The 23,497-nt window shown below is 35.6% G+C and overlaps 1 protein-coding gene across 1 annotated transcript in view; it reads right to left on the bottom strand.

The window, feature by feature from the left end:
- The window catches only part of SLC41A2 (solute carrier family 41 member 2), a 102,807-nt gene that overhangs the window by 57,307 nt on the left and 22,003 nt on the right, over window positions 1-23,497 (bottom strand). The window contains exons 3-5 of the mRNA XM_065887268.1: window positions 12,967-13,038; window positions 9,583-9,727; window positions 6,206-6,352 (exon numbers count right to left, since the gene is read on the bottom strand). Coding sequence (XP_065743340.1) covers window positions 6,206-6,352; window positions 9,583-9,727; window positions 12,967-13,038 — 364 coding nt within the window. The remainder of the gene's footprint in view (window positions 1-6,205; window positions 6,353-9,582; window positions 9,728-12,966; window positions 13,039-23,497) is intronic.

Here is a 23,497-nt window from a genome sequence, read left to right as displayed (position 1 = left end):
GCCAAAAAGTGGGTGCAACCCAAATGTCCAACTAATGGTAAATGGATAAACAAAATGTGATATATCCATACAATGGAATATTATTCAGCCATATTATTAACCCATACAATGAAATATTATTCAGTACTGCATGGTATTCAGAACTGATTTATGCTAAAGCATGAACCTTGAAAACGTACTAATTGAAGGAAACTGGATATAAAAGGTCACATATTGTATGATTCCATTTTTTGAAATGTCTAAAATAGGCAAAGACAGAAACTAGATTAGTGGTTGCCAGTGCTGGGGGGAGGGTGGAATGGGGAGTGACTGCTAAAGTTTCTTTTTGGGGTGATGAAAATGTTCTGGAATGAGGTAATAGGTTTCACAATCTTATAACTATGCCAAAACTACTGAATTGTGCACTTCTACAAGGTGAATTGTATGATGTAATTGAATTATATCTCAATTTTTTTAAATTCCCACAATGAAAAAAAAGGAGGGGGTACTATATTCTTTAAAAATGTCAACGTTATAAAAGATAAAGAACATACATATATTCATACAGACAGATGGACAGAATAAAAGATAAAGTAAATGGAGTAAAATGTTAACATTTGGTGAACATGGGTACAGGGTATACAGGGTTTTCTGTACTATTTTATTTTTGCAACTATTCTATAAGTTCAAAATTATCTCCAAATAAAATTTTCTAACATTAAAAAAAAGAATGGGAAAACCATGGTAAAATCAAAATATCTAAAATGATTTACTGCAAATGTATTCTATTTCAATTTCCTGCAAATCTAACATGCCCACTCCCACCAAATTAAATCGTATGTTTAATTGTATAGGACCCTCTTACCTTTTCCCTGGCTAAATTCTAATCCAATAGTTAGGTGGAAATTACAAATATACAAAAAGAGAAAGGTGCTAAAATATTCCTCTTTTTAGGATATATTGGTGTTTTATAGATAATTAAAGAATTACTTTTAGAAAACCACTAATGACACAATCAGTGAGGGAAACTGGTTGATTAAAAGCCAACCATGGGGCTTCCCTGGTGGCACAGTGGTTGAGAGTCCGCCTGCCGATGTAGGGGACATGGGTTCGTGCCCCGGTCTGGGAAGATCCCACATGCCGCGGAGCGGCTGGGCCTGTGAGCCATGGCCGCTGAGCCTGCACGTCCGGAGCCTGTACTCCGCAAAGGGAGAGGCCACAACAGTGAGAGGCCCACGGACAGCAAAAAAAAAAAAAAAAAGCCAACCATGAACTTCTGCATTAATATCAAAACCTAAAAGTGTCTGCCTTCTAAATTAAATACATTTAAAAGACCCTAGTCAAAATAATATTTTGTATTAATTTCTGGGGATATCATCTTGTGTAATGTGGTAGGCTGAATAATGGTCCTCAAAGACATCCACATCCTAATCTCCAGAACCAGGGAATGTTACCTTATATGGCAAAAAGGGGCTTTGCAGATGTGATTAAGTCAAGGATTTTGAAATAGGGAGATTATCCTGGATTATTTGAGTAAGCCCTAAAGTAATCACAGGTGTGTACTTATAGGCAGGGTGTAGACAGGAATTTGACTACAGAAGACAAAATAATGTGACCACAGAAGCAGAGATCAGTAATGTGGCTGCAAGCCAAGGAATGCTAGCGGCTACCAGAAAATGAAACAAGTTAAGGAACGATTCCCCCTGAAACCTCCAGAAGGAACAAGCCCTGCCGACACCTTCATTTTAGCCCTGAATAACAAACTCATTTTGGACTTTGACCTCCAGAAATGTACGAAAGTTAATTACTGTTGTTTTAAGCCACAAGGTTGTGGTAATTTGTTACAGCAGCAATGGAAATGAATACAGGACTATAGATAAAACTGTAGAATTTTAAGCCTAATTAATGTCTGTGTACCTTGGTACTGATTCCATGATACAGGTAAACTACAGAAAGGTAAGGATTAACACGGCTAAAGTGGTTCAAACTGCTATGATTCCACTTAACTGCGAAACATAACTGCCATCTTTTTGATTCATGGCTTTCACATTTATCTAGATTGTTGGTGGCATTTTGTAACTGCTGTTACATAATTTCATTAATAGCATTCATTATTTTCACCTTAAATTCTTCTGAAATATGTAGCTGCTATGAGTGACATTTTTATCTATTAGCTGTTCGTGTGCAAACAAGAAAGCAATGGGCATGGAAAGTTGTAAACACTTTTTAAAATGCCCTTTATAATAACCATCAGAATTTCCTCAGTAGACTGGCCTTCTAGGAATCACTCTAAACTGAGATCATACAGTGCTACAGAACTCTGTAGAAGAGTGACATGCACGATAATTTTACATTCTACTTACATCACCACATCAAGGCAGTGATACTCTAGAATGTTTTGTAAATAACCAGATGGCACATCCCTGTTAGTCTTCACAGGACCCAAGTAACAATCTGAGGCGGACTGTTATTGCTCTTAGAGCTTATTGCTTTTTAGGCCATCTTTTTAAAGTTAACCTTGAGGAATGAGAAATGAATCAACATTTTGCTTCTCAGATCTTGCCTAAAGAGAGAAAAGCTGATAATTTTTCAAATCAGTATATATCATGTACATACAAGAATTATATAGCCATGTAGTTATAAAAAATTGAAAAAGAGTCTTTAAAATCCTCTTAAAATTATGCATACAAGAAAAAGAAAAGGCAACAATCATTGTGTACAGGTATTTCAGTTACTGACCCAATGTTAGGTCCTTATAATAGTTTTTAAAAATAACTACATGTTTAAAGATTACCATATGGATGAATAAATGCCTTTATACTTTCTCTACAAGTCATACCTAAGCATATCATAATCTAGAGCTTAGATTACTCTCTAAACTGACTTTCTATTTCCTCTTCTATTTTCTTTTTTTTTAAGATTTTTTTTTTATATGGACTATTTTTTTCTTTAAAGTCTTTATTGAATTTGTTAGAATATTGCTTCTGCTTTATGTTTTGGTTTTTTGGCTGTGAGTCATGTGGGATCTTAGCTCCCCAACCAGGGATTGAACCTGTGTCCCCTGCATTGGAAGTTGAAGTCTTAACCACTGGACTACCAAGGAAGTCCCTCCTCTTCTGTTTTCATTTGAAATAGATTTTTTCTAGCCACATGTTGCCATTTTTATTTTTTTATGGTGACACTAACGTCTAAATACTTTCTGCTAAGGCAGTATACTCTATTTTCCTAATACTATGTCCTCATTGAAAGGATCATTTTTTCATTACAATCTATTATGTTATTGGACAGGTACTGTGGCAAAGTCATTTAGAGGGATAACTCTCCTTCATTTTCCATACATATACCACTTCCTAAATAATTTCTATTCACATTAATTGGATAGCTTTCAAAAGGAATAAAACATTTGGTGAAGTGTTATTTATTTAACATCTACTATGTATATGGCACTATGGAGTCAACAAAACAAATAAATAAAATAAAGACACAGTTTTGTCCTCAAGAGGGAAGATACTACATTTACTTAAAAAGCTATAATGACTGGCCAAATATAAAGAATGACTTAAGAGAAGTGTCAATAAAGTGCTATAGGAATTCAGAGGAGAAAAAGTTACCTAAGATTAGGGAAATTTATGAATTTAGTTTTGAAAAATGAGAATTCTGACTGGCCTTCATGGAGGAGGGGAATGACATAAGAAAGAAAAGACAAAAATCACAGGTGGCGTATGAGAATCAGTAAATGGCTGAGTTTGGCTGGAGTACAAGAAAGGCAAGAGGTACAAGAAAGGGAGGAGCAGGCAGGAGCTTGAGAAGGAAGACTCCAGGAGGCCTGAACACCAAGTTAAAACTTTAACCTTGTTCACTAAGCAATAAAGACTTCCTCGCAGGGTGACTACAAAAATAAAGTCAGTAACAGTAAACAAAGCTTTGTTTCTTTTGTCCTTTTTTGGAGAACTGGAGAGGTGAGAAGGGGGGAAATTCCATATTTACTTCAGATATCAGAAATCAGCACGTTTTATCAGGAGTGAAAGAAAGGTAGCACACTGAATGAATGTAGAGTGAGCTTGTACCGAAGCTAACAGAACGCCAGCGGGGCCGTTCAGTCATTTCTGAATATCCAAAGCTCTAAGTGAGGAGTTAAGTGAGACTTTTCTCAATGTCCAATTCTTTGAGAGCCACATAATTCATGGCCTCTATTTATAACCAAAGTGTATGGCTGCCATGAAATCCTCTTTTTATCTCTAAAGACAGCTAAGTATTTCCAATATAGTTCAAGAATTGAACTCTGTCTCCAAGAGCTAGGCATCCCACTCAGCAGGATGAATGGGATCTTGGAATTTAAGTATGCCCATGCCTAATCTCTGTGTTCAGAATACCTCCAATAAGAGGCTTCCAACTGCTGGTCCTATGAGGCCCCCTAGTGCTCAAAATGCAAACACTTTATTGTAGAAATCCCAAACTGGCACTTCAGAAACACCTTTAAATTAACTGAGGAATCAATCAGTAGCTCATTAAAAAATATAATTTTAAGGAAACAAATGATACAGATGAAATGTAAAAGACCCTTAATTAGTTCATTAAGGGTAAATGTAAATGTAAAAACCCTTAATTAGTTCATTAATTAGTTCATCTTGAATTACTTTGAGTCAACTTTCAGAAGACAAGTAAAGGCCTAGAAAAGGCTAAGTAATATTTAATAATAAAATTATTTTACAAAATTATGGTCTCATTACATTTCACTTTTTAAATTTCCTGATCTAGTTAAACTACTAATATATCATCTGTAACACTCAAAATATTGAAAGCTTTAGAGAGTAACACATTAAGTCTTTTATAAGGAGTTTATCACTTGTGTAATTTTTAAAAATAAATTCCTCAGAAGTTGATTTATCTTATGGAATATCGTAATAGTCTGTATAATTATAACAATTGTCATATTTATTATGGTAACATTCTTCAATGGCTTCAACTGGTGGAGACACCCTGGTATTTGGCAGGCAACGGACATCATGGTAATTTAAGTACCCAAGTCTGCAAATAATACACTGTTCTTTTTTATGAGAACAAGATCTTACGTTTGGGCCATTGATCATTTACTGTCTTCTCCTTACTTCAACTAGACACATCTTATCTTCTATATGAGAATTTTCCTTTAACATACATATCAAGTCTTAATGAGTATTGTTTTTATGTCATTAAATAATTTATGGTAACTTTATATACTACATGAAACTTCTCTTGATATCTCCAAAAGTAGTAGAAAATGACTGCCTTTGACAGGTTAAAGCCCTCTCTTTAGTTCAAAAACATTTTATCTGAGACTCTTACTTCTACAAACCAAATATACTTTAGATTTATTCTAAAGTATACCATAACTCTGTCTAGAATCCATGAAAATATATGAGGATATGTGATTAAATGTTTGCTTCTGGCTTGGCTTATAAACTCTCTCTCTTTCTGTCTCTCTCGCTCTTTTTTTTTTTTTTTTTTTGTATTACTGTGGGTTTCTGTTTTCTTTTAATTTTTTAAAAATTTGGCATCAAAAAAAATGAAACTACAACCAACTTTTAGCACTAAACCTATGCTCACAAATCATATACATCTACATTGACAATAGCCACATGGTATAAATTTGCATTAAAACAATCCATTACATTCTATAAATACCCTATTACTATTATCAGGAATCACATATATAAGATGACTCCAAATTCACACAGCACTCAGGCTCATTTTCATGGTGATTTTTGGTTGTATTAATTGCCACGTTGGTTTCTGAAAGGTGGAAAAATCACTAAATTTCAAACTCCACCATAACCTTATGTTTTGAGATAACAGTGCAACACACATATCAGAATCCTGTGGGTTGAACCATCAGTGGCTACACATTCAGAGGAAAGGGCAGAATTCACAGACTATGACAGATCTGTGTTCAACCTTCCTACCAACAGTGGGTAACACACATAACCTTTATGATCCTCGGTTTTCTCATCTGAAATTAGAAATGATAACCCTTATCTTTTGAGTTTTAAACTCTTTAAGAAGAGAAAACTATGTGAGAACCACAACACATAGTAGGTGTACAACAAGTAACAGTTATTGTTCTAACCAGCCTCAACTACAGTTCTAACACAGATGAAGGCCACCACGGAGTCATGACATTGCTGCAACAATATTTATTTAAAGAGACTCTGAATAATGCATTATAGTTAATTTCAAGTCAACTTACCAAGACAGGAGTACAAACCCTGACTTATCCAAGCTAATATGGCAAGAGTTATAAGGTCGCCAAAACTAGCAGCAATGGGTGTAGCAACATTATCGGGATTTATCCCAGTCTTCTTTGAACCAACGATAACCCCAACCATTATTATTCCTAGAAAAAAATAAAGCTCATTACTTTTTCTGCTATAATTTAAAGAAAATCAATCCCCCGAAATATTGAAATACATAGGCTAGACAAACAATGTATCACTTCCGGTTAGACTGCTTAGATAAGCTGACTAAAGCAAACAAAACATTTTACTTGAATGCTTTGGCAAAATGTCTTTCAACAAATTCCAAGTGGGGATCACAAAAGATCTGAGAAGTTCAATGTTGCATTTAGAGACCTGAAGAGCTACTGTAAAATAACATTAAAGTTCCAAATTTAGTAACATGCATGTCTTAGATGTAATGTATTCATGTGTATCAAAGTCAAAGATTTTATTTTAACCCTCAAATAAAGTATGACAATGTCAAAGAAAGGTGAGTCATACTTAAGGACTTCCCTGGTGGCACAGCGGTTAAGAATCCACCTGCCAACGCAGGAGACACGGGTGTGAGCCCTGGTCTGGGAAGATCCCACATGCCGCGGAGCAACGAAGCCCATGCGCCACAACTACTGAGCCTGCGAATGACAACTACTGAAGCCCGCGCACCTAGAGCCCATGCTCCGCATCAAGAGAAGCCACCGCAATGAGAAGCCTGCGCACCACAACGAAGACCCAATGTAGCCAAAAATAAATAAATTTAAAATAAATAAATAAATAAAAAGATGAGTCATATTTATACACATAGCAATTGGGAAGAAGGCCAACAAAACCAGATTTGTTTACATAGTGGTAGCCAGAAATGCTTGCTTCATTTTATTATTAAAAAGTGTTGAAGTATTAAGAAGAGGGAAGTAATTAAATTTTGAACACTGCAGGCCAGAATACAAGAAGCAGTCTTTGTAAAAGATATTCTTTAAACCCCAAGTTTCTGTCTATGAACCTATAACAACAGAAGATGAAAATGTGACTGTGTACTTATACTTTTAAATCCTTATATTCTTGAATATAGAAATGGGAGAAAAATGATAGCATTACAGCCATACCCGATTATATAGATTTTCTCATGCCAACACATTTAAGAGGATGCAGGGCAGAAAATATTTAAGATTAGTTCATTTATGTGCTAACCATAAATCAATATGGAAGCCTAAATATGGCTATAGACAAAAACCAGAATCTCACTGCATTTTTAGACTGAAAATGACTCTAAATGATTTTATTCTAACATACTCACTTTATAGATAATAAAACTGAGGTCCTAGGAGTAGGTTTAAATTCTTGCATAAGGTCACATAGCTTGTAAGTAACTGTTTTTTCTACTACCCCGTAAAGCCAAATTATTGAAAGTAGAATTTTTGTTCAATGTCTCACATCTTTTATTCTGTAGGCTTTTTCAATCTATGGACTTACCTTTCCCATAATATCATTGTAAACAGAAAAAAACAATAGCAGGAAAAAAACTTAAACATATTATACAATAATCAGTCAAGATGTGATCATATAATTTTTTTTTCAAAATCAGCACATTTAAAGATCAATGTGGAAAGTTCTCCTATGAAAGAATTCTGTCTATAACTTTTCAGCTGAAAACAAATATTTTGCCATCATGGACCGGTGGAAAGAGCTGGGAGGCAGGAAATGGGTTTTAATTATGACTTTTCTGTGAACAAGCTGATGAAATGGGACAAGTCACCTTACCTAAGTCAGTTTTCTCACCTACAAAGGTGGTCAATAGTATCTGCTCTACATATATAAAGGTCAAGTTATCATGAAATTAGAACACACATTATTAAAAGTAAGAAGGCTAACAAATATATTTTAAAAATCTGAATTTTTATGGTTTTAAAAATCACAGGCAATACAAATACTTGTTAGTCTGAAAAGTTTTAAACAATTTTTTCTAAATGAAACAATATTAGAGAGAAAACAGAAGCAAATGAGCCTAAAGAAACAGAGTGCTAATGCTTTAACACTTTTTTTTTTAACCAGAAATTAGTTTCCCAATAGCATAACTTCACTATGCTTTCACCAGTGTTAACACCATTCAATTCTAGTAATTCTATTATAAAGACAAGAAACTACCCCTGGTACAATTTAAGTACTAAAATAAAATGCTTGAAAATATTTTGGCAGTCAGGTCTTAATTTTAATAAGAGTTTCTAAATTACCAGAACCTAGCCGAAAAAGTTAGCTTTGTTGTATGATCACCTGACAGTAGAGTGTTCCATTTTTAACCTTGCTGGTGATCTAAAATGAGAAGATGGCAATTATAAAATAAAACTTACCAAGTCTTTATGATTACTGTTCCATAATAAGTTCTCTAGTGTAAAGTTGATATTAATAAATCAATATAAAGAATGATATCCCAACTAAAAAAATTATAATTTTTTATAATTAATGTTATAACTAACGTTTAACGTAGTTAAACGTTAAAACCTTCTGGCTCTTTAACATTCTATAGCCAACAATATGCTGTGTTAAGCATATGGTTATACTTGTATTGCCACAGAAACAGTAAAGGAATTTTCTTGAAATTTGAAACTTTAAAAAATTTCAACAGAGGGACTGCTTTTTAAAAAAATATTTATTTATTTATTTATTTTTGGATGTGTTGGGTCTTCGTTGCTGCACGTGGGCTTTCTCTAGCTGCCGTGAGCGGGGCTACTCTTCGTTGTGGTGCGTGGGCTTCTCATTGTGGTGTCTTCTCTTGTTGCGGAGCATGGGCTCTAGGCATGCAGGCTTCAGTAGCTGTGGCGCGTGGGCTCTAGAGCGCAGGCTCAGTAGTTGTGGCGCACAGGCTTAGTTGCTCTGGAGCATGTGGGATCTTCCTGGACCAGGGCTCGAACCAGTGTCCCCCACATTGGCAGGTGGATTCTTAACCACTGTGCCACCAGGGAAACCCAGAGGGACTGCTTTTAAAACTCAGAATTCCTGGAATACTTGTTACTCAAATGACAAGCTGGTAAATCCTCTGCACGATTTCCAGACAGGAGAGTCTCAATTAATTTAACTTACAGAAACAAATGAGTATCTAGACTATTTTCCTGATCTTGTCTGGGAGCTGCACCAGGGGACCTAAAGCTGGGACACAACCTCAGAAAGCTTGCTCTATACTAAGGATTACGTATAATATATATAAATATATCTGAAATAATCTATTTTAAAAGTTTGTAGGTAACTTTTCTCTGTTTTTTATAATGAACAAGTACCATTTAAATAAAAATAGTTAACATGGAAAATAAATAATTAGAAAGTAAAATATTATAGAGTAGACATTTATAAATTTACTTACCCTGCAGAAGAGATGCAATGAAGGCAGTTGCTACACTGCTAGAGCACAGAAGTATGGAATGATCAAGATAGTATTTTCCCTCTGGAATCCAGCCCAATATAATTGCTGCCACAGCTGCTAGAAAGCCAACTACTGTTGCTTGAACCTTAAAAAAGTTTTAATAAAATCCAACAGAATTATTCATTTTGAAAATGCATTTTTTATTTTATGATGTAAATATGCACACAAGGAGTCAGAAGAAAGTATTGTATATGGTAATTGAGCTGCCTTACCTTTTGAAGAAGCTACTGTATTTTATTTTACTATTCCCTAAGGTGATGGGTTCTCAAAGTGCCCTGATCTGGCAGCAGTAGGTATGGAATGGGATCTAGGAATCTATTTTTAACAAGCATCCTAAGTGACTTTGATGGTGTAACCCACAGATCACCTAAAAAAATACCAACCTGAAGATTGAAAAGTACCCAATCCACATAACTGAAGTCTGACTCTAGACACAGTATTGGCAAAAGATTGGACTCTACAATCAAATGATAAGAGTTTGATTCCTAGCTAGACCACTTAATCTTGTGGCAAGCTATTTAAATTTATTAATCCAACAAGCATTAATGTAGGATCTACTATGTACAAGGTGCTATGCTTAGTGTTGGGCTACAACAGTGGTCAAAACAGATTTATTTCCTGCCCTCACAGAGCTCTTGGTCAATGCGAGGGACAGACATTAAAAAATAACCTCACAAATAGTCACAATTGTGATTAGTGCTATAAAAACCTTAGCTCCTAATCTGAAAAATGATAATGATCATATCGAACATGAAAGGGTTATTTTGATATTTAAATGAATTACATAAATATATAAAGTACTTCCCACAGTGGTGGCACAAAGCAACCCTCAGAAAAAAAAAAAAGGCAACTACTTTTAGAATCCTGTTAGTCGAATGCTAGAGCTAAAAGAAACCCTGAAGAAAAAAAAGAAACCCTGAAGGAATCTCCAGTTCACTGATTCTTAACTGTGTTTGTGTCATAGACTCCTTTGACAATTTGGCAAAAATTTTATAGATTCTTCCCTCCACGAAAACACAGATGCATTCAATATTTTGAGTAGAACTTCTGGGCGCTTAGACTCTCTGAAGCCAATCCATGTACTGGAACCCAGGGCTCCAGGTGAAAAACCCAAGTAGTCTGATCTTGTCATAGAGCAAATTAATGGAAAAGCCTGGGCCAGCAAGTCCAGATATCCTAGATCCCAGCCCCACATCTCTCATTACAGCAGATTCAGAGCTGAGAGTCAAGCTGTAAAGCACCATTATGGTTGTACCAGTTGCTAAGATACTTCGGCATTCTCTTACTCATTAGTAAATAATATGGTATGTAAAAGAAATAAAATTAATTAATAATTTAAATTCTAGCACTGTGATTCCAAGGTTTTTCTTAGAAATAAAATATAGTGCTTTTACTTCTTGGAAATGAAATACAGAGCTAGGGAGCCTATGTAAGACTTACAGCATATGTGCACGCACACACACACACACACACACACCCCTGAGGTAAATAAGTCCTATTCTGTAAACCTGCAAAGGAAATGCCCAGTTGTACGCAAGAGGAGAGCAGGGTCTGGGTTAAGGAGTAGCTGGGGAAGTTAACAGGAGCCATAAATACATGTGAGCGCAAGGCACATCTCTCCTGGTGAGGTAATGATTCTTCAGTGGGATTGGGAACTTTGCTTTATTTGACAATTTATGGACAGGTTGAGGTGGCCACTGTGTACAATTGTGAAGAAATCTGTGACAGATCATCTGCTTGGGATCCTATTTAATAGTCAGAAGAACACACCCCAGCTAATGCCAGCATAAGCCTCTTCTGTCCTTTCCATCGCTCCCCACCTCTATCCTCCATAACTAGCCTCTAGTTGAAGGAACACTGCTAACCCATCCCACGCCCCTCCCCACGCCATCTACTCCCTCATGAGCTTTAGCAGATAAAGCTTCAGAGATAGCACAACCGCCACCCACCACCTGACCTTGTTTTCTTCTCCCCTCTGCTTCTGTCCACAGGTAACTGGGCTCCAACCAGTTGCTGCCTCACTGGCTGGCACCGACTATGTCCTGATGGGCCTGTGTGGGGTTCCCTGTTTCTCATGCATCCTTGGTGGAGTGAGACAAAGACACAGACTTCAGGCTGTGGCAACTAGGATCAGTGGATCCCCGGCCATCACTGGCTCCCATCCTGACCAACAGTTGTGGGGAGAGAGGATGACAAGGGAAGGGTGGAGACTAAGAGTGAAAGGAAAAATTAAGAGCAGAGATGGAAAATTATTAGAATAATTTGATGAATAATTTATAGTACAATTCATATAACTTAGTAAGAATTTAGGGTATTTAAAGAAAAAAATGGAATATATTTTCAAATTTTAATTTATATATTAATTTATAGTTGTCTACTGGTTGTTAGATATTTTGGTTTTTACTCCAGCATAGATTCCTACAGTTTTGAGCTGAAAAGGATCATGCACGTCTCTAGTGCAATACTGTGGAAAAGAAGAGGAAAATTAAGCACAGAAAGGTTAAGTTAACGAAGGTTATATAGCTAGTTAATGTTAGAGCTGAGATTAGATACCAGATTTTCTTATTTCTATCCCTGTGATCTTAGAAGCAGTTGCAAAGATATTGTTTTAAAGCCTATATTCCAAAATTTCCTTTATTTCTTTGTCTTTGAACATTACATGAAATAAATTGTTTGCCACATATTCTCAACATTATGTCCTAGTTGAACTAACATTAAAATTAGTGAGCATTTCCTAAGCTTGCACTTGCTAAAGAGGTGCTAGGGGGCTGCAGTCTTGTGTCTTGGGGATAGGAGAGGGTGGTGGGAGAGAAAGAGATATTCCCCTGAGATTAGAAAGAACTGTAGGTAATCTATATATAATTCATGTATATGTAATTGACAATTTAATGTGCTCATTTATATTAACACTGATAACATTAACAAATTAAGAAAAATTCATCTTAAACAAACATCTTACCATAATATATTTAAAAAGCTGAGTTTAATTAAATAGAGGATTTACTTTAAAAAATATCAAAGTAGAAAAACAGCACCTAAGCCATGAAGTGCTAAATATTTATTGTACAGATATTAACTCAAATATATTTATTCTATATTTTGCATGTTATACATTTTTCATATTTAGAAGAATCTGATCAGTTTCTAGAAAAAGAAAACTTTCAGAAGCCATGGGTATCCATTTATTCTATCACTTGTTCATAGTACCCAATTATTATTTTAGGTTCCCTGAAACAATTAAATGGTAGACTTAAGAGCACTAACATTTATTCCATTCTTACAGGTAAAGCTCAAGATCTGTAAACAAATATATGTATCACTTACCTGTTTTAAAGCCAAGTTGCCAATTATTAAGTTCCACTTTTCAATGGGTGAATCCATCTTCCCAATATTTACCTGTTAAGATGGATAGTTTCACGTATCACTGAATAATCCACATGCTCTGTACTCTGTTTAAACAGCATATGAAGTCTTAAAGCCAAAAATAATCCTTTGGTATACTCGATGAGCTCACATTGCACGTTAAATATAATTTTAAATTCACTACAAGTCTTGCATCTCACACTCAGCTAGCCTGGGACGTTTAGAAAAAAAAATTTTTTTAACTTAATTACTAGCTCATAAGAACTAGTGGGCCAGTTAGTACTATCTACCTGCCCGCTGATGTTATTTTACAACTAACATCAAGTGTCATACTAACATGCCAAATTTTGTCTACTGAGGCCTAACATAAATAATTACATAATTTTTAGCTGCTAGCGTTTAATTCCACATCATGAAACTTATGTAATTTCAAGAATTATTGACAAAAAAACCGATATAAATAAATCATTCATAGGTACATAATTTATATTTGAGTCATGACCAAAATTGTTATCAATGAAAAATTCATTCAGTTCACATATGAATTTTGATAATGTACTTCACTATCAAAATGTATACATCTGTTGGCTAAATCAAAGAATAGCCTCCAAAAAATAATATTATTATTCACATATTCAATTGCTCTATAAGCTAAATCATACTTCTCAACCACTTAGGATTCAAAAAATATATATCCAAAACTGATAAGTTTTTCTAATGCAGACATTTGGAAAGCAATAATCATTAAAAATATACTAAGCCAGGTTTCAATTATTCGTTATATGGTTGTTCACTGAAGACAGATGAATGGGTAAAGTGGGAGATATATAAGGGTAATTATTTATGGGCAGTTAACCATGGACAAACTAGAGTTTAGTTCACTGGCTTCAAACCAACAGGTTAAGTGCTACATCAACACTTCCTGTATCAATCTGGAAAACATTCTATTCTCTAACTTCACTCTCGACTGTAGTCTCAAAGTATCAAGTAAATGCACATATTAAGATTTCTCAGTGTTTCAGAATAATTATTCCTGCTGTCTTTACTTGTATTATTTCCTTCCTAAGCCTGAAAGTCTAAATTATTCATAAAATTTGTGTTTGCAGCTCTAGCAACCTGAGTCTCTGCTCTAGTGAACAAAGTATAAGCAATGTTTAAAGAGTGAACCTATCTCGGGTTTAGTGTTCAAGAAATAGGTATGAGAGAAATTAGTTACTTTTTTATAACTTTTAGAAAGATGTCTGTAGGTATAGGAAGCAATCTAAAATGATTCTGTGAAAAAGTACAAGATGTCAAGACTCCATGACTGCTTGATGATCAATGGAGACACACATTCATCATGGTCTAGGACAAGATTAAGAAAGGTGAAGATGACAGAATGAATGAGCACCATGAATTAGGTAAGCAGCTGTGCCAGATTCACTTGCTATCATCACTACCAGTGATGCCTGCAGTGACATGCCTCAAAATCCCCTTCTCTAGAGCTTCAGCTTACAGCCTGCCAGTGAGAAGAACTTGCCTAAGATTTGAAAGGCAGAAGTGAAGGAGGAGAGGCCATTATTTTTGGAAGGTCTCATTGGTCAGATACAGTAGCATCCAGATCTCTTCACTACCACACACCCATGGCTTTCTTCCCCTACTCCAGTGCTTCAGGTTGTTTCTCTGATCCTCCTACTTCAACTTCTCCCACATTTGTGTAAGCCCAGATTGGTCTATTCAACTCCTTATTTCCACAATACATAACATGGCTCTGTTTTCCTGACCAAACCCAACTGACAGAGCAACTTCACATTATTCAGTTAATTGTATTATAAATGATGATGGTCACAATCTCTAAGTCCCTTCCAGTCTAGGAGTCTCTGAACCTGTAATCCTTTTAGTGTAAGATAAATAATAAATAGCAAGTTGAAGTATGATGTGAAATAAAATATATTTCATATTTATGAAATATAATTTATGATGTGAAATTTAAAAAGTAGAATATATTCACAAACAGTAACTTTTTACAAAGAAAAGACTTTTAGAAGAATTTAAAAAAGAAAATAAAACTAGAGAAATGTTGACCCATTTCCATAGTTAGGAAAAACAGTTATGGTATGGGCATTAGGGTGGGGTATGGCAAGACACAGAAAATTGACCCTAGTTGCCTCCAACTTGTAAAAACTGCACCAAGACGCGGGCTAACCCACCCTACTGTCCAGAGCCTAGGATTAATGTGAACTATCTATATTTTTTCAGAGTAGCAAGGGAGAAGCATGAATGTTCCATCTAAAGGCTTTTGCTGGATCTTTTTTTTTTTTTTTTTTTTTTTTTTTTTGCTGTCCGCGGGCCTCTCACTATTGTGGCCTCTCCCGTTGTGGAGCACAGGCTCCGGACGCACAGGCTCAGCGGCCATGGCTCACGGGCCCAGCCGCTCTGCGGCACGTGGGATCCTCCCGGACCAGGGCACGATCCCGTGTCCCCTGGATCGGCAGGCGGACTCTCAACCACTGCGCCACCAGGGAAGCCCTGTTGGATCTATTTTTATTAGATTAGTTGACCTGATGGTGCTCAGCTAGAGAAACTAAGAACTTGGAAGGTGATAAAGTACATTAGGGCAAGATCTGATAAAGACTTCTGTGCAATCCAGATTTATTTAAATCACATCTATCTTAAAGTACCAGAAAAACAGGCCACTATTTCTGCAGATATACTAACTAGCCTTTTAGGAAAGAGTAGAGCTGAGATAGCCAACAGCCTGAAGATATGCTCTGTTTGGCCAACACAGCGGTTTTAACTTTCTGAAGCTGAACGCCTTTAGGTGGAGTCTGCAGTCTCTACTTTTTATAATCCCTACACCCTTCCCCTCCATAAATGTGTATGTTATTTGTCTGACCCTCAAGTATATGAGTTACAGGTAGGACCCAAGATTTACTGGGGCTAAAGATAAAAGTGGGTTGAGATGACTTTGAAATATAAATACAAATATAGTTATTACAATTGTTATATACACACAAATATAGTTACACATATACAAATATAGTTACTAAAATTGATACTAGAAAATGTACGTTTAATATGTAAATACTTGAAACAAGGGTACTGAAAGTCTCCATTGAAGTATTAGTCTTTATTTTTAAATTTTTTTAAACATCTTTATTGGAGTATAATTGTTTTACAATGTTGTGTTAGTTTCTGCTGTATAACAAAGTGAATCAGCTATATATGTACATATATCCCCATATCTCTTGCCTCTTGCGCCTCCCTCCCACCCTCCCTATCCCACCCCTCTAGGTGGTCACAAAGCACCTGAACTGATCCCCCTGTGCTATGCGGCTGCTTCCCACTAGCTATCTGTTTTACATTTGGTAGTGTATATATGTCAATGCTATACTCTCGCTTCATCCCAGCTTACCCTTCCCCCTCCCCATGTCCTCAAGTCCATTCTCTACGTCTGAGGTCAAAAAATAGGTATATTAAAAAAAAACTATTGTTATTTCTGGGTGATGAGTCTATGGATGATTTTTATTTTCTTCTTTGTTCTTTAGAGAATTTTTCAAATTTTCATCACTGAAAAAACAGTACTGGTATAATGAGAAATTTTATTTAAAAACATTAATTGGTGAATTAAAACACTGGCAACTAGAAAAAGAAATAATCTCAGCTTTTTGTCTAAATGTAGGTCCTACAACATAAATAACATTAAAATTCAAAGAGTATTAAGATGAAAATCATAACATAAACTAAGACCACTCTAAAAATATAAGGAACTGGAGAGTAGCTAAAAAATGGCCTATATCCAGTAAGACACTAAACATTTGGAAGAGAATAACAGGAAGAATAAAAAAAAGTGGAAAGAGTAGAAGGAAAACAAAGAAATGGGAAGAAAGTGGGGAAAGGCTTTTAGGAAAAAAATGTTTCCCTTTAGAGAAGTGAGCATAAAATGCATATAATCCTTGAGTGTTAGCCACTGATTATTGGTACGTTTTCCCCAGAGGCTGTAAAATCTGCTCTTCTGAAGTTTTAAGGTTGATTTAAGGTTGATTCTCATCTATCTAGAAGGACACATTGGCAGTCTTGTACAAAGTATGAAGATTTGACTAAATGACCTCTCTCATGAAGACCACAAATCAAATTTAGAAATATGCAAACAGTCCTGTAAAATATTAGTGTTAGTGAAAATGGTACTTCTTGGGTAGTTATGATGTTAAACTTTATTACATAAAATAAATAAGCATAAAGTCCTTTAAAAATATCAGTTAAAATGATAGAAGAAAATACCATAAATGTGGAATCTAGAAGTAGTAAGGAACTACTCAGCTTAAAAAGCCTAAAATCTCTAAATACTATTCCCCACTAAAACCAGGCTCCTTAGAGAAATGGCTGGTTCCAGGGCTGGGACAGGGAAGTATAAGATGAGCCTGGAATATCTTATGCCAGAAAGTAACAAAGTACTCAAAACATAATAAGGGCATGTCAAAACAACACAGGAACCAGTTTGAAAGGGCTTCCCCCTAGCCAAATCTGAGACAATCTGGGCATCAAAATGAATAACAGCAGTAATGGATTATGACCCATTGAATAAAATAAGAGTCTATTGAGTCCATACTGAGAGTGGGTGGGTGGATGGATGGATGGATGGATGGATGGACAGATAGATAGATAGGTAGATAGATAGAGGTAAGGGAGAGGAGGGAGAGAAAGAGGGAGGGAGGAAGAGAGGGAGATAAGAAAGACAGGGAGATCTTTTCCTTAGTAGAATGCTAAGTAATAAATGTAGAAGGAATAACAGTTAGAAAATGACAATTCAGCAGCCTTCAATGTAAAAATGGATTCAGACAAAAATCATTAATATATGCTAAGATAATTGGCTAAAGTTTGTTAAGTAACAGGATATGTCTGCAGTCTCAAAGTACCTTCCTACAGGTTATTTAGTAATATATCAAGAGGTAAAATGTAACTTTATAATGGAGAAACCTGGCAAACACTGTCATTCGAATAATCAATGAGAAAAACTATGATACTATTTATATGAAATCCTAAACTAGTGATTGAAAGGGCAGTGATTACCTGAGCCCAGAGGGATTACCTGGCAGTGGGATTAACAGCAAAGGAGCATAAGGGAACTTTTTGGGGTGAGGGAAATATTCTATATCTTGTTTGTGGTGATAGTTACACATTTAATATATTTGTCAAAACTCATCAAACTGTACGCTTAATATGGGCATATATTATTACATGTAAATTATACTTCAATAAAGTTTAATTTTAAAAAGAGAATTTCATTCAGCAGTAATTGCTTTTATGCTTTTAAAAAATAACATTTATATTCCCACTACCTGGTTTTGTCAAATACTAAAATTTTACCATATTTAGTATACCAATATATCACATATATGTTTAACATCATTATATTGTCAGATATCCAAGGCTTTATTTATATTTATTCAATTTTTTCCTCTAAATTTTTCATATTGAATAATTTCTATTGATCTATCTTCAAGTTCATGAATTCTTTCTTCTGCTATCACCAATCTGATACATTCACTCATTAAGACACGTTTGTTTAATTCTTTGAACATTTTTTCCCTTTAGTTCTTTGAACATATTTCTACTAGTTGTTTTGGAAGATTTTGTTAAATCCAACATCCAGGCCCAATTTGAGTCACTTTCCATTGACTGAATATGAATCACACTTTTGTGTTTCTTTCCACATCTAGCGATTTCAGTAGAAAACTAGACAGTGTAATAATATGTTATAATAACTCTGGATAATGCTATGTTCTTCTGAGGATAACTGGATTTTCCTTCTAATAGTTAATTTGCCTAGACTCAAACTACAAACTGTTGTCTCTTCCACAATGTGGAGCAGCTCATATCTCTGCTTGGTTCCTTCAGCTACCAACTTTTAGTCCAGCCTTTTGGGGATCTCCCCTGCACCTGTGTAGTTTAATGGTCAGTCAAAGATTTGGAGAGAATTAATATTCAGATTTTGGGGCTCATCCTCTCTGCAGTTCTCTGCTGCTGGGATTTCCCCATAAATTTCCACCTGCTCTGTCACCTCCAAGCTCTGTTATCTGATAATTCAAGCCAACAAAACTTCAATTTTCTGCCACTACAGCTGGGCATAGTAACAGAAGGCACTTAGTCAAAAATGCAAAAACTCATAAGTTTTAGCCAGTGTGTTTGTCTTTCAAGTATGGGACCCTCTCACATCTCTGCCTACTTTTCTTCTTCTTCTTTTTTTTCATTTGCCAGACTCCCTGACCTTTGCCACCTCAAGCTGGTAAGACTGTGGGTTTTCTACCACATGAGACCCAAGGATTGGGGAATTCCATCAAGCAAAACAAGCCACAAACTTTGCAACTCTTACCCACTGTAGTTATGGTCTTTAAGGGTAAACTCTAGTTTCTACCTGCTTTTGATCACCTTCCATTGCCTGCAAATAATTTATTATCCAGATTTTGTAAATGTTATTCTCTGGGAAGTTTCACTCAACCACTTTATTAGAATTTTACACCCTTGAAATATTTGATAATAAAACAATATACTAAAACACGCGCGCACACACACACGTACACACACACACACCCTAATATCTTTCTGAATGTACAGGGGTGATGCATCTGTTCACAGTCTTGATTGTGGTGATGGTTTCACAGGTACATACTGTGTACTGAAACTCATCAAATTAAGACTGAATTTGTGTGGTTTCTTGTATGTCAATTATACCTCAATAAAGCTTCAAAGAAGGGAGAGAGCTAAATATCTAGTTGATTGAAACAGTTCTAGATTAAACTTAAGCAGTTCCACTCCACAAAGCTATGACTATGGGTTGGTATTCATAACTTAAGAAACATACCTCAAAATTAAGAACAATAGAAATATGCAATCTCATTTGTATTTAATCATCAGGATATGACAAGAACACATATAATTTAGAATTATGCCAAATTTAGGAAATAATACTGAGACTGTGATGGTACCTAAATTATGCCATAGTTATTAACATCATTATTGGGGGCTCTATTTTTTTCTTTATTTTAGAAGTTTCACAGTTTGAATGGGAAGTCTAATGTAAAATTATTAGGGAAAAAGGGTGTTTCCAACTTCACATGCCTCCACTGGAATGTGAGCTCAATGAAGGCAGGAACATTTTCCAGTTTGTTTATCGCAGAGTCCCTAGCACACGGAGTAGGGCTATAGAAAGGGCTCAAAAATATTTTTTCAATTAATGAATTAAAAAGGTAGAATGTTTCAAAGTAATTTCAGAGAATAAAGGTTTGAGGCAACAAAAATCACTTTTGCCTAGAGTGGAAAAGTGCTAGGCAATTTACTCCTGGAAAACAGTTTTAAAGACTTTTTAAAACATCCTGTCATTAGGACAGTGAGTATCATTCCTGACTCTTTTCTATCTAGCATTCAGAAGCAGAAAGTTTTAGACCTCAGATAACAGATCCTAAACCCAGCAATTTATAGAGTCACTGTACCTGGTTTATTTTTCAATTATATACTACTGTTATATATCTGTAAGAATATCGACTATAACATAGTAGATAACATACTACTATAACATATATCTACTGTTGAAAAGATAAAAATCTAGGAGAAATTATTCAAGTTAATCATTATACCTTTAGAAATAAATTTTGACTGAAGTGAAAGAGGGAGAGATAAAGTTGATTTGGATTTGTCATTATTAAATCTCCCTTGTTAAAACAGGAAACATACTTTACTGGAATATCTTTTTTATCTGCGAACATCTAATCTTTAGCTTCATAGAATAACAAATTTGAAATACAACTGACCTTCAACGGATTGGGTAAGTAGGCTGCATCTGATATCTTATGTCTTAAGTTCTCCATCTTTATAGGCCTTCCTTAAAATCCTATAAGCTTGTTTAACATGATTCTACTGCAGACAGTCATAAAAATGAGAAAAGACTTTAATGGAGCAAAAAGATTAAAGTAATCATAGACTGGCCTTCTATAGCTATAATGATTTTTACTCCTAATTTCACAAATGAAAAAAATTGTAAAATTTTTAAGAGAATTATCTTTTGACCATAGATGAAAGAGCTGACTTTCAAATTGTGCTTGTTTTAAGTTTAAAAAAAAATTATACTCATCCATCCTTCTCCCTGGCACAAGGGAGTACAGTTAGAAATCTGCTACAGCATCCCAATTAGAGACAATAGGCAACTAAATTAAGGTGGTGGCAGGTGGGGCATAAGGGAAAGGGAAGAGGATTTCACAGGTGGAACTGACAGTCTAGAGAGTAACTAGATAGAGGGGAGGTGATTGGTAACATTAATAAACTGACAAAAATGATAGAAAGCACAGTTAGAGTGAGAGAAGATAATGAGTTTAATTTTCAAGGCAGAGAGTGGTGCAATCAGCTCCGGAGGACAGGAAAGAGATCGGAGATACAAATCTGAGAGTCAGCAATGTGCCAGGACATGAAATCACTGATGGAGAACATGTAAGACAAAGGTACTGAAACTTCAAGAAAACCTCAAATCAAGAGGATGAGCAAAGAAAAAAGTAAACTAAGAAGAAACCATGAAAGAGGTGAGTGAGGAGGGTGTGGGGTCTCAAAGTCAAGGGTAATAAAAATTTCAAGTAGAGAACAGCCAGAGAAGGTGAGGCTTTGGGGTTTTTGTTGTTGAGAAGTCATTAACCCAGAATCGCTTTAATAGCAAATAGAGCATCAGAGCTGGAATACAGCTGACAATGATTCTCCAGCACTCTATCAGAATGGTAGCACTCTGCCTAGGAAACTTGAGATCCAATTCTCTAAGTAATTAAAACACCACAAACTAGATGAATATACCATGTCATTTTAGCTTGATGCCACAAGTTACTAGCTTTCCATCTTCTAATTTGGTTACTTTTACCCCTCTCAGATCCAGAGAAAATTTCAAGTGACAACTCCTGGTCTTTAATTTCAGCTAATCAATCAGCCAATTCTGACAACTCTCTTTGAAAATGAGTTCTGGACTTCAACTATGTCTCACTACATCCCCTGTTACTACCCCACCCTGATCCAAGCCAACCTCAACTCTGGACTGCAGTATTATTCCAACAGACTCTCAACTTGCCTCCCTGCTTTGGTCTTTGGCCTCTTATAGCTCTGTCTCAACACAACAGTCAAAATAATCTGTTAAAAATATCTATCAAATCACATCACTCAACTGTTCAAAACCTTCCAAAGGCTTCCCATTTCACACAATGACCCACGTCCTCACAATGACCCACAGGTGATCTCACACCCTGTGATATTCCCCCTCTCTCACTTGGTCCCAGCCCTATCGGCCTCCATGCTGTTCATGTAACACAGTGGTTCTCAAACTTTGATGTGTATCAGAATCATCTGGAAAGATTGTTAAAATACAGATGTTGAGCCACACCCCAGAGTTTCTGATTCAGTAGCCTTGGAGTGGGGCTGGGACCTTGCACTTCTAACAAGTTGCTGATGCCGCTGTTCAGAAGGACACATTTTGAGAACCACTAATATAACAAATCAACAACAGTCCTGTCTCTGGCCCTGGCAATAAAGGGGACATTCTTATCTCAAAGAGCCTCAAAAAATAAAAGTAAACAAATTAGTAGATGGAAAAGTAGTAACTCATGGCATCAAGCCATGATAACATGGTATATTCATCTAGTTTACAGTGTTTTAATTGCTTAGAGAACTTAGTAATTCCTTTAGTTTACGGCTCAGATATCTTATAATCAGTGACCCAATTCTTGACCTATGGAAAATAGCGACTCCATCCCATCTCCCCAAAGAAAGGTCCAGCTAGATGACCCTGCAGTGAACACCATGAGCTGAGCTTCTAATCAGCTTTGGAGTTCTCCTGTCTTAAATATGAACAGACAAATAAATATAATCAGACATTTGATAAAAATATCTAATATAAAATATAGGCACCACAACAAATCAAGTTCAAATAAAAAGATTAAGATTAAATTCAGCTTTAATGGCAATACGTAATCAAATTAAACAATTTAATTTGCAGCATATTCTTTTTTAACCAGACTCCCTATAGCATGGCTTATTTCAAAGTGGACTGGCATGTTTAATCTGTTATTTGAATCTAAACAAATGCTGGGTAATGCTCAAGAATGTTGCTTTTAGAAATATTTTCTTCGAGGTAAGTTAGCCAAAATTTCAGTTTTCCTGGCAAAGTTATCAAGTTGCTTAAGTGTTGGTATGCCTAACTACATGTATCAGAACAAAGTTCATTTTCTAACAAAATGTACCTAAAGCCACCTTTTAACTCTCATTCTAATAACTTTCTTCTCCCTTAAATGTTGCCACTCTTGTTTTTCAAGACCTCTTCTTTATTCTCCTCTCCTGTCAAAAAGCCTCTTGGATTGAGTTCTATCTAGGTAACCCATCAGCCCTTAAAACATAATGCAAGGGTAGATCACTGGGAAAAGATGGCAGATGGAACACATGCATGTAATTTCACTAACTTTGAAAACCTTAGTAAAACTACATAAAAGTT

Source organism: Phocoena phocoena, chromosome 11 (assembly GCF_963924675.1).
Source record: "Phocoena phocoena chromosome 11, mPhoPho1.1, whole genome shotgun sequence".
In the NCBI taxonomy this organism is placed as follows: Eukaryota; Metazoa; Chordata; class Mammalia; order Artiodactyla; family Phocoenidae; genus Phocoena; species Phocoena phocoena.
Note: the sequence above shows the minus strand (reverse complement) of the source record. Positions and strands in the feature narration are given on the sequence as shown.